General features: G+C 41.0%; 1 protein-coding gene across 3 annotated transcripts in view; it reads right to left on the bottom strand.

Annotated features, from left to right (window-relative positions):
* Nucleotides 1-11,411, bottom strand: part of TSEN2 (tRNA splicing endonuclease subunit 2) — a 43,331-nt gene extending 31,920 nt beyond the window's left edge. For 2 of the 3 annotated variants that reach the window (XR_003569251.1, XM_027864074.1), the window contains exons 1-4: nucleotides 11,340-11,411; nucleotides 4,317-4,533; nucleotides 3,184-3,265; nucleotides 715-751 (exon numbers count right to left, since the gene is read on the bottom strand). Coding sequence is in view for 2 of the 3 variants with exons in the window: in XM_027864074.1 (XP_027719875.1) it covers nucleotides 715-751; nucleotides 3,184-3,265; nucleotides 4,317-4,505 (308 nt within the window). In the remaining variant the exon portion in view is untranslated. Of the gene's footprint in view, nucleotides 1-714; nucleotides 752-3,183; nucleotides 3,266-4,316; nucleotides 4,534-10,674; nucleotides 10,781-11,339 lie in introns of those variants that run through there. The other variant, XM_027864075.1, reaches the window with a different exon arrangement.
* Between the last annotated feature and the right edge of the window lie 1,388 nt (nucleotides 11,412-12,799).

Here is a 12,799-nt window from a genome sequence, read left to right as displayed (position 1 = left end):
AATTGCAAGAGCACAGGTAGAAAAGAAAGAATAAATATGGTGTCCGAAGCAGACAGTAGGTAAACCAAGCACTAGGCAGTTAGGTGGTGCAGTGGATAGAGTGCTGGGCTTGGAGCCAGGAAGATCTGAGTTCAAATCCAGCCTCATATACTTATTAGCAAGGCACTTAACTTCTGTTTGCCTCATTTTCCTCAAATGTAAAATTGGGGTGATAACAATACCTACCTCACAGGGTTGCTGTGTAGATAAAGTATAAAATGAAATAGTATTTGCAAAGTACCTGGCATATAAAAGGTGCTATATAAATGCTAGTTATTATTATTATTATTAATCTGGTGAAGATAAGAGGTCATTGATGAGGAGCAGGGAAAATACCTGTATCTTTATACTTTAGAAGTGGCAGAGGGAGAAGAAAAAGAAGGTAGGACTATTTTTGTCTAAAAAGGAGGTCTGCCACTTTAGTGGGTTCAAATTTCTGGAACTTACAAAAACATGTTAGAAGGTTAAAAGAAAATTCATGCTTTACTAAAGGATTTACATAGGGTTATTATACATAGTGCCAGGGCATTTAAATTGACTTAAATCAAATAATTTCAATTTAGATATTTTTCAAGAACATACCTGTTGCTACTTTCCTTCCTACTTCAATTTTTAAAAAAATAACTGAAACCACATTTAAACCATCAATATGATGGAATTAAAACACTGACTTACCTCTCTGATGTAAGTATAGGCATGCCCAGCTTAGCATCTGTAATAACATGGTAAGTTAATAATTATAAGCAATATTTTTAATATTAAATGACCTAAAAAGGATAAGAACGATAAGCTTCATAGGTTTCTAGCTTCTGCTGGTCAGATCACATAACCAGAAATAACCATGAAGTTTACTTGATGAATTCCCTTCCCTTAGAAAGTAATTAATGTTTTCCTGTCCCCAGTTTCTTCTGTTGGATTCCTACCCGTCTTTTCTCCCAAAGACCTCAGCACTTTCCCTTTCTAATAAACTTTTATTATTTTTCTACCTTTCTAATAAACTTTTATTATTTTTTATTATAGTTATCAATGTCATAGTCTCCCAGGTGGTAAGCTCCATGAGGGCCGTTGTGGTCATGGTACTTTTTTTTTTTGAGCGAGGCAATCAGGGTTAAGTGACTTGCCCAGGGTCACACAGCTAGTAAGTGTCAAGTATCTGAGGCTGCAGTTGAACTCAGGTCCTTCTGATTCCAGGGCCAGTGCTCTGTTCATTGTACCACCTAGCTGCCCGAATCATGATACTTTGTAACTTTAGATCTCCTTCTATTCCTATTTCTATTCATTAATGTTAGCTGAATTAAACTTAATTATAGGAGTAAACTGAGACATAGAAGCTAAGCAATTTGTTGAAGATTACAGAATTAATTGGCGGAACCTGGACTAGAATCTAGGAGAGGCAGTGTAGTATAGAGGGGAAAATGTACTGAATTTAGTGTCTGGAGACCTGGGTTCAAATTTCAGTCCTGCTTAATACTCTTTGACCTTGAGAAAATCACTTAATCTTTATAGGGCTCAGTCTCTTCATCTGTAAAATGAGACTGAACTAGATAGTCTGAAGGCCTCGTTTTAGCTCTAAATCCTATCGCTCTTTCTCTTTGTCTCCTGATTTCTAATTCAATGTTCTTTCCCTGCACCATGCCTTATCAACACTACTACGTCCTTAATCCAAGTTTATAATACTTGCACACAATAAAGCACTGAAAAATAATCCGATATGCAATAAAAGAATAAAGGTCTGGGAGTCAGAAGATTGACGTTCTATTCCCAGGTTTCTCACTGACTAACTGTGGGATGTTGGGTAAGGCACTTACTGAGTAAGACCTTTCACTTCCCTCAGCTCCATTTTCCCATCTGCAGAATAAGGGCTTGGAACAGATCTGGAGGTGAGGCCAAATGGCCCCCAGCCTGTTCTTGTACAACCCTGGAGCTATGAAGGGTTTTTTACATTTTTAACTACAATAAAACTTTATTTAAAAAATGTAAAAACCCTTCTTGGCTCAAGAAGAGGTGGCAGGCTGCGGCCTGTGGTTTGCCACTCTTTGGAACAGAAGATCTCTGAGTCCCCTTCTAGCCCAAAGATTCCATGAGACGGAGTTCCTCATCATCCAAATGGGGAATGACACATAACTTCCTTGCACTGGGAAGCTAGGATATGTGTCGCTTACTATGGAAATATTTGGTGTGGTTCATTAGACCACACAACTTAATTTTTCTTTCTTGGCATAAACTGATTCTAAATGTAATTTTCCCAAAGTTTAAAAATGAGGGTACTCCATCATCAAAGAAGCATTTCCAATTATTGTGAAGATCACTGCAGTAAGAACACAGTCCTCTATTTATAATCTTCAATGTGCTCGTGTAGTTCTCCAAAGGCATTCCCATGCATTTTCTTCTATGACACAGACACTCTCAGTCACCTTGACCTCCACATCACTTTCCAGACAGCCACCCCAACTCTCCCTAGCCCAAGTCCTCCAGCAGTGATGGGTCAGCCTTTGTCTTATCATGCCAGGGCCACTTGCTGCCCATCTCCTCACCAGGCCCCTTGTGGGTACACTCCATCTTCCTTTCCTCCAGAACTTTTTATATGTTGTCTTCTTCCCTTAGAATGGAAGCTTCTTGAAGGAAAGGACTGTTTTGTTTGCTTGTATCTATATGCCCAGCACTTAGCATAGCGCCTGGCACACAACTGACCATTAATAAATGTTCTATGAATGTCTATCTATCTATTTTGTATGTTAAAAGAAAAGGATACCAGAGAGTAAGTAACAACATACAAATATATTTGTTTTAATGAGTTTCTCTCTTATCATTGCTTATATATGAGCTTATGTCTTATATACAAGTTACTTGAAGAAGGGACAATAAGGATATTATCTAGCTCGTTTTAAAGGCATCACAAACAGGTGCTTAATCAATTAACTATTTGTGTGCCAATTATGTGCACATGCACTGTGATTAAAATTGTAAAGAATGTTTTTGATAATGATAATTCTACAATGAAAAAGACACACATAGTCCTAAGACTACAAATACCTACCTCCTGTAGCAAAACTGTCCTACACTCAACCTTTTTGGGTAGTAAAACTCCAATTAACATCTTACAAACATCCTTCTAAGTATAAAAGCTAGAAGAACCCAACTTACCTTTCCATTTGGCAATCAGTGCAGGATCTGAAATACTAAAGTCTGGTCGACTTCTTGACAAAACACCTTTTCCAAAATAACCCTTCCAGGAAAATAAATATGAATTCACGTTCAATGATCTATTATTTAGTTAAAGTAGAACTGACAGACACTTTCACAACATAGGCAATTCTTAACTTTTGCTGCATCACTCATTTAACATTTCTTAATACTTCACTACATGCTATATTTATTCAGTTTTTCAATGGTTCTGCTGAAATCCAAATAAACACAGGCAACAGCAAATGAACATTCAGGGTTTCACCATTAGGCAATCTGCTTTGTGTGAGCTACAAGAATACACTTTGTTTAAAAGTAGGAAACACTGGTAGAGGTATAAATATTCTGTAATCTTGTATACCTTGGAAGTAGGTTGCCAACTCTGTTTATACACTGATCCTTCTTCTCTCAAAAGACCACGCAGCTTACATATGTTTTGAATTTCTACTAAACCACATAGACGACAAGTCAATATCTGGGTAAAAACTATATGCGAAAATTTAAATCTAAACTTTTGGAATGATAAGCTACTGCTTTGGTTAAAGCCTATAATAGTAAACTTTCCTAGCTGTGTGACCCTGGGCAAGTCACTTAGCCCTGATTGCCTCACCAAAAAAGCAAAAACAAAAACAAAAATAGTGAGCATTCAAAGGAGATAAACATCTACTTGTGATATCCTTGTATCTTTATGGTTATTTATTTCTCATAGGTAAGCAAGGAGTGTTCCCTTGAACACAGATAATTAGTAGAGTGTTAATGAGAACAAGATCAGTTTCCATTCCTGTACAGACCAATTAGCTTTTCTGATAAAAGCTTTATTTTATATAACCATATCATCTACTTCTAGAGACAGGGAGATGATGAGAACCCACTGGTCGCAATGGAAGAAGAGACTGATTATGTATGACATGAGCCAAGCCCACCATTACTACTAGGAAAACATCCAAAAAGAATAGTATACACTCTCTAAAGCAGGAATTCCCTACCAAGTAGCTCTTTAAGCCTGTATAAGATAAATCTCCAAACTGGGTACTCCTGCTGTATGCCTAAGTTATGATAAATTCTTTAAAGGAACTAAAACACTTAATACTTACCTTACCATACAACTGTTTAATAGCCTCTGCATTCCTTACGATTACATTATTGTTGATAATTTCAGCACGGTATACTTTGAAATCTCTTTGAAGTGTAACCTCCTGACAGAACGGGATGGGGAATGGTGATTCATAACTCTCATAAACTCGTCTTTTCCTTTTTGGGGCGTGGAATATTGCTTCTGCCATCTTCTGAGGCTCCTTAACCAATGGATAACTAGAAGCAAAAAACCAGACAATAATATTTATTGATAAGCATCAGTGCACAAAGCACTGGAATGATCTAATATAGTGCTGAACACAATGATGCATTTAGATAATTTTATCACTACTATCTGGTATACTATTTTCTGTCCTGGGGAAATGTATATACAGTATGTACCACATGGATGAGCACTGAAACCTGGGAAGAAAATATAAAAATAATAATAACTCACATGTATGTAGTACCTACAACTAACAACAACCCTACAAAGGGGAGAGTACAAATATAATCCTTTTTACTGATTAGGACACTAAGGTTAAAAGAACTTAAGTGATTTGCCCACCCACTGTCACACAGCTGACAAAAGATTGAGTTTTGACTCAAATTCATCCTCTGACTTCAAGTCTCTATGATGACTGTTCTACATGCTGTCTTGCTATGAGCTGAAGTTAGAGTAGGAAAGTTTACTTCATGAAGGATATGAATCTTGTGGTAGGCAATGAAAGAAATACAGGTTTTGAAGAGAGAAAGGTGAAAGCATTCCAGGCATAGGGAAAAACAGAGGTGGCTTTTTGTCAGGGGACAGACAGGGATGATATGAAGATTTGTTCCAATTGGAATAGAGGAATTATAATGGAGAGTATTAGGAGAAAAGGCTAAATAAATATTTAAGAGTGGAACAATTACTGAAGAGCACTGAATCAAAGGCTAAATTTGGACTTATGTACTTAGAAGGATGTTTATAAGATGTTAATTGCAGTTTTACTACCCAAAAAGGTTGAGTGTAGGACAGTTTTGCTACATAAGGTAGGTATTTGTAGTCTTAGGACTAATACACTAATAGGACTAATACACTAATACCACAAATGAATCACTGTAAGTTCTTAAGTAGATCATAGTGATAAAAACAGAAATTTAAACAAATTAAGTTGAGTAGAACAGAGCTGTAGTGAGGGCTATTTTCCAACAGTCCAAGTAAGTGGCTAATAAAGGTCCCCAATATTTTTTAAGTCTTATTTTTGTCCTGAACTTAATGCCAAATAAAATGCACACATATCTGTGTGCACGGGAAAACAGAAAAAGGATTTTACCTGAAACCACAAAACTCTAATACATGCATCTTGCTTTTCCTTTTAAGTATAAATTCATTATGTAAACTTTTAAAGTTGTCCTGCTCATCTATTCCCTTCTTTTCATTTCTGTGCATTTAAAAAAAATGGTTCAATAACATTCTTTTAAATGACCTTATTCATCCTCCAATTCTTCTTTCCCTGCCCCCCACTGAAAACAAACAAAAAAAGCAGAACCCGGGGGACACATATGCATAGTCAAGGAAAACAAATCCTCACACTAGCCTGGTCAAAAAAAAATATGGTCTCATTATGTACCTTGAGTCTATCATATCTCTGTTAGGAGGAAAATAGTATGCTTCATCAAGTCTTTAATAATCTGATGGGTATGAGGTGGAACCACAGTGTTTCAATATGCATTTCTCTAACTATTAGTGATTTGGTATATTTTCCACATGACTGTTAATAGCTCTATTTATTTGACAACTACCAATTCATATCCTTTGACCATTTGCTATCAGGGGAATGTTGCTTGTCTGTGTGTGTTTCAATTAGTTTGTTATTTTGTTATGTATGTTGGATAGTGGACCTTTATCAGATAAACTTGTTGCAAAACTCCCCCCCATTGCTTTCTTTCTAATTTTAATCATTTTGGGGGGATTTTTTATTTCCTTTTATTCCTCTCTTGCATCTTTTGGTTAATATTAACCTCAACTGACCAAAACCCGTCCCAAAGGATATGAAAATTTACTTATGTGACTTAAGTATTCCTTAGATAAGAAGCCAGAAGAGAAATATCAACTATCCCTGACTCCTGGGCAAGATGTAAATCCTCTTCCTTAATCAGCCTAATTGTGATCCTCTAAATGCAATTTAATCTGTAACCTAATTTGGTTTACCTACTGTGTGATGAAGTTTGTTTCCTTAGGGGATGCATGAAATTATGACTGTTTAAATAAATTTGTTCAACTTTTATGATACTGAAGGAAGTATGGGATTATGGATCTATCTTCTCTTTAACTTTTATGGCCTAAGAGGAATGTACAAGATTGCAATATGTAGATGAATTATTTTTCAGTCACTCTAACATAATGTTTCCTATAAGAAGCCTTGTCAAAATCCCGTGTCTTGAGTCTTTGTGATCTCATTTAGGGTTTTCTTCACAAAGATACTGGAGTGGTTTGCCATTTTCTTCTCCAACTCATTTGACAGATGAGGAAACTGAGGCAAACAGAATTAAATGACTTGCCCGGGGTCACACAGCTGGTAAGTGTCTAAGGCCAGATTTGAACAGAGACGATGAGTCTTCCTGACTCTAGGCCTGCACTCTATCCTTTGAGTCACCTCACTGCTCATAATTTCTGCACTGTGGTAAACATATGTATTTGGCAGCAGTAACCAACCATATGAACTTAGAGAGGAGATATTTCTCATATAACAATCACATTGGTTTTGTTTATCCAAAAACTTTTACATTTTATATAATGAAAACTGTCTATTTTGTCTTCTATGAGCCTCTCTATCCCTTGTCCAAAATCTCATTTTCCAGAATCTGATTCCAACCTTCCGGGCAGCCAATCTGGTATTTTCACGAATTGAAAAAATTGTAACCATTGAAATTTTGAATACTTGTAGGGGAGAGAGGAGCAGTTCTTTGAGAGAAGGGTCTGTGCAAGTTTTTTTTTACTTTGGTATTCCAGTCATTTCACATAGTGCTTTGCACATAATAAGCACTTGGTAAGTGTTGAACTTTCAATGGCTGGAGGGATGGATGGCAGGCAAAAATGCCTCAGACCACAGGTTTCCTGATCAGGCTATCTTTCCACATCACCTAAGAGTCACTAAAATATTTACAACATCCTAGCCAGGCTCAGGTGGAGCCGGTAGAGCAACATCAATACTAATTTGGGATACAGCTTTAAGGCTCACAGACATTGTGTTGTTTTATTTTTAGAACCACCCTGTGAGGCAGACTTCTTCTCTAAAAGTCTGTCATGATACTAACTTTCATCTCATCTTATCCAACACTAAAATCACATATTTCTACATTTAGGTAGTAAGCTATATAGTTCATTTATACCGGAAGTGTCAAACTCAAATAGAAGCAATCTCCTTGGGGGGGGGTCTCACATTGACTTAGAAAACCACAAATTAACACCATCTATGTTTTATTGTATTTTTATGTTAAACATTTCTTAAGACATCAGATTCCAGCAGCTCCAGGAGGGCCCAAGATGGACACCTGTGCTTTATACCCTTAGCATCTTGAGATTTGCTTCAGTTAAATTCTTTAAGACCCAACTCAAATACTTTCTCCTCCAGAAAGCTTTTCCCAGTCTCCTTAAGTGGAAGTAAAGCCTTCCTTATCCAATCTCCGAGTATTTTATATCCTTCTCACGCACTTAACGACATTCTAATATGTAGTAGATGCATGTGTGTATGTCTTGTCCTGACATGGACTCTATTTTATTTTTTTTTAGGCAATTGGGGTTAAGTGACTTGCCCAGGGTCACACAGCTATAAGTGTCAAGTGTTTGGTCTGAGGCCGGATTTGAACTCAGGTCCTCCCGACTTCAGGGCTGGTGCTCTATCCATTGCGCCACCTAGCTACCCCCTTGGGCCTGGCCTCTAGGAAGATTCCACTCACTGTGTGACTACAGGGAAATTACCTAACTTCTCTGACCTCAGGTTCCTCATTTATAAAATCGGCACTATTTTATCACAGGGTTATTGTGCAGCTTCTATAAGATAATGTATGTGAAAAGCGCTTTGCAGGCCTCAAGACATTATATAAGCATCTTTCCCCCCAAATCCTCATCTCTTCTTAACTTCCCTATTAGAGTTAAGGACACCACACTCTTCCCAGTCACTAGGTTTCACCCTTGACTCCTCACTTTCAACCCCCACATCCAATCATTTGTCAAGCGCTGTTGTTTCTACCTTCAAAATCTCTCATACATGTTCCCTTCTCTCCTCTAACACTGTCACTACCTTGTGTCAGGTTCTCATCACATCACGTCTGGGTTACTGAAATAGCCCACTGGTTGGTCTCCTTGCTTCTCCCCACTCCAATCTATCCTCCACTCAGCTGTCAAACTGATCTTCCTAATGCATAGGTCTGACCATATCAATCCCCTATTGAATAAACTCCAGTGGCCTCCCTATTGTCTTTAGGACCAAATGTAAAATCCTCTCTTTGGCTCTTAAAGTCCTTCATAATCTGGCCCCTTCCACCCCTCTACATTTCCTGAGACCCAGTGCCACTGGCCTCCTTGCTGTGCTTAGCACATCTCCCACTTCAGGTATTTCCCCTGGCTGTCACCCAGGTCTGGAATTCTCTCCCTCATCTCCACCTCCCGGCTTCCTTCAAGTCTCAGCTGAAGTCCCATCTTCTGCAAGAACTCTTTCCCAGTTCTCTTTAATCTTAGTGCCCTCCCTCTGAGACAACCCCCAAATTATCCTGTATACAGCTTGTTTGTACACCATTATTTTGCATGTTGTCTCCTCCACTGGACTTGGGGACCCCACTTGGAACCAGGGGCTGTTTTTTTTTCCTTCCTTTATTTGTATCCTCAGTGCCTAGCAAACAGTAGGTGCTTAATAAATGCTAGTTAACTGATAAAAACAGCACCAGCAAAGGTCCCATACATATGATAAAGTTTCACTTAAGAGGTAAGAGATAAGACTTGAAGGGAGCTGGGTATTCCAAGAAGTAGAGGTGAGGAGGGAGGGAAATCTAGGGATGGAGTAAGGCTCAGAGACAGATGGAAATGTTAGGGAAAAGCAATTAGGAGAGTGTGACTACAAGTAAAGTGCAAGAGAAGGAGCAACAACCATCTGGAAAGAAAGGATGAAGGCATATGGAAAAGATTTTAAATGCCAAACAAAGAGGCAGATATTTGATCCCAAAGGCAATAGGAAGCCTTGGGAGTTTTTTGAGCAGAGGAGTGATAGGGAGATTCTTGTGTTTGAGCATGAATATTCGTTGCCTTGATATGAAATGTGTAAACGTAGAGAAGTAGGACGTAACAGCTAGCACCTGTCCGTCCTAGTCTGGCTGGACCACTGTGGCTCCATTCTCCCTCTCCCCTGCCCTCTCTTACCTATGGCCTTTTACTTCTATTGGCCCCAGCCTGGAACTGCCTCCTTCCTGTATCTGTCTATAGAAGTCCCTCCTTTCCTTCTAGGCCCAACTCAGATGCCTCCTCAAACTTCTCAAAGCATTATATCTTCAAAGGACCACAAAAATGGACCAAATGGATCTCAGAGACTAGGTCAACATGTAAATAAAGAACACCTTGTGAATCATAAGGGGTAAAGCAGTCTCTAGCCTCTGCTTGGTATTAGGAAGAGCCTGGTTCAAATCTCACCTCAGACACTAGCTGTGTGACCCTGGGGAAAGTCTTTTAACCTCTAGGTGCCTCAGTTTCTTCATCTGTAAATAGAGGGAGTTGGACTACACATTCTTTGTGGTTCCTTTCACCTGGAGACCTTGACATTTCTTCCTTCTCCTCTTTATCAATCAACAAACATTTATTAAGGTTCTACTATATGCCAGACACTGTGCTAAGTGCTGGGGATATAAAAACAAGCAAAAGACAGTCTCTGCCCTCAAGGAGCATACAATCGAATGGGGGAGACAACACGCAAACCAATATACACAAAGCAAGCTATATTTAGGATAAATAGTAAATAATTAAGAGAGGGAAGACTTTAGAATTAAGAGGAGTTGGGGAAGGCTTGTTATAGAAGGTAGGATTTTAGTTTGGACTTAAAAGAAGCCAGAAGGGAGGAGGGAGAGTGTTCCAGGCATGGTAGACAGCCAGAAAAAAAGCCTAGAGCCAAGAGATGGAATATTTTGTTCCTAGAATAGCCAGGAGTCTTTATCAGGTCATTGGATGAAAGAGTAGGTGTAAGAAGACTAGGCGGGGGTAAATTCTGAATGCCAAACAGCACTTTGTGTTTGATCCTTAAGGCGATAGGGAGCCACTGGAGGGGGTGGGGGGCTTCCATGATAGGACCAGCGCTTTAGGAAAATCACTTTAAAGGCTGAATTCGGACGATGACCCAGTCTCAATCCCACCTTCTGCGAGGAGTCTTTCCTGGCTCCCCACACAGCGGGTGCCTCCCCGCGGGGCTGGTCTCCAGCTTACGCGGTGCACGCGTCTGGTCCGTACACAGCTATCCGCACGCCCCTGCCCCATGGGACGCGAGCTCCGGGGGGGGAGGGCCCCGGGCTGTGTCTGCTTTTCTCTGCGCATGCACCAGCGCCAGGCACACAGTTGGTGCTTCACAAATGGCTCCTGCCTTGCCTAGATCAATTAAGGATGAAGAGTTCTACCTCCTGTTTGTGGACTTGCCCACCATCCACGTAGTGAGGGCAGCTGAGGGGGCTCGCGGCCAGAAAGGTCCGCGGCTTCCGAGGTCACGTACTTCAGCTGTGAGCCTCAGTTTCCCCGTTTGTGAAATAGATAACAAGGGCATCTCTGCCTCGCGGGGAGGCTGTGAGGACCACGAGACAACGTACGGAAAGCGCTTTGAACGCCCCGAAGCGCTATGCCCATGCGCTAGCTATTAACGTTATCCCCACGTCGGGGACCATCCATTTGTGCTTCCCGGCCCGGTCCCCGGTCCCGGCGGGGCCTCCACGTCCACCGAGGGCTCTCCCGGAGGCTCCCGCTCAGGGCCTACAGAGACCGCCCTCTGACCACCCCCTCGGTACACGAGTCCCCTCAGCCGCCCCCTTACCCCTCCACCAAGAGACCGCCCGGCCGTCAAGCGCTCCAGCGTCACCACGGCAACCGGCGACGGCGGCAGCCGTCAAGCAAGTCCCGTCGTCCTGCTGCGCAGGCGCAGAGCCGACGAGCACTCACGAAATCGCTCCACGTGTCTGCGTCACCGAAGTCGCTTCAGCCTGGCCCTCGGAAGACGTCCTTCCCTGCGCACGCGCAGTGTTTATCCTAAGCCCCGCCCACTCAGTCTTAGGTCAGAAACTGAGCCTAGTATGCACTGTTACGTAGCTAAGTCCTCACATGCTCTGGAGCATCTGCGGGGGGTCAGACTTGGCCGGCAGGACTATCCCTGGAGGCACTGGGACACCTTCCCTTTTTTCTTCTTTAAAAAACTTTCTATTGATATTTTTGTTTCTTTTTTTTTTTTTTTTTGGTGAGGCAGTTGGGGCTAAGTGACTTGCCCAGAGTCACACAGCTAGTGAGTGTTAGGTGTCTCAGGTCGATATTTTTGTTTCTTACATCACCATAGTTTTCCTAAAGATCTCTCTCTCTCCTCAGAGATCCACCCTATAGGACAAATAACATTAGAATGCAAAAAAAGTCGGTACGACTGACCAATGCATTGAAAATGTCCTAAAACCGCACCTGTGGACCTCCTTCCCCCCCCCCAAGAAGGGGTAGATCTGGGGTGTCTTATCTCTCTTTATTTGAGGCTGCTACATCTTGTTAATGTCCCTGGTCCTATTCCCAAAACTCTTTTCAGCTACAGCTTTAGCTAATCAACTAATCAATAAACATTTGTTAGGTACCTACTTGGGCACTGTGCTTAGTATTGATGAGACAAAAGGCAAAAGACAGTCCCTGTCCTCCAAGAGCTCAAAGAGGGAGAAACCAAATGTATGCAAACAAGCTATATGCAGGATAAATAGGACATAATTAAGAGAGGGAAGTTTTCTGTAGAAGATGGAATTTTAGTCCAGAGCTAAAGTCAGGGAGGTCAGTAGACAGATGAAGATGGAAAGTGTTTCTAGCATGGGGGACAGCCGGAGAAAATGCCCAGAGCAGAGAAAGTCTTGTTTATGGAACAACAAGGAGGCCATTGTCACTGGATCCATGATTCTGTGTTGGCAAATAATGTGTAAGAAGACTGGAAGGTAGGAAGGAGCTAGAGTATAAAGGGCTCTGGCTATCAAACAGAGCATTTTTGTTTGCGAGGCAGTTGGAGTTAAGTGACTGGCCCTGGGTCACACAACTAGTAAGTGTCAAGTATCTGGTCTGAGACTGTATTTGAACTCAGGTGCTCCTTACTCCAGGGCCTGTGCTTTATCCACTGCACCACCTAGCTGCCCCCCAAACAGAGCATTTTGTATTTGATCCTGGAGCGAGCCAATGAAGTTTATTGAGTGAGGGACTGACACAGTCAGATCTGTGCTTCAGGAAAATTGCTTTAGTGGCTGATTGGATAATGGTCTAGAT

Source organism: Vombatus ursinus, unplaced genomic scaffold (genome assembly GCF_900497805.2).
Source record: "Vombatus ursinus unplaced genomic scaffold, bare-nosed wombat genome assembly UNPS02014773.1, whole genome shotgun sequence".
Classification (NCBI taxonomy): domain Eukaryota; kingdom Metazoa; phylum Chordata; class Mammalia; order Diprotodontia; family Vombatidae; genus Vombatus; species Vombatus ursinus.
This window is presented reverse-complemented; position numbering and strand designations above follow the sequence as displayed.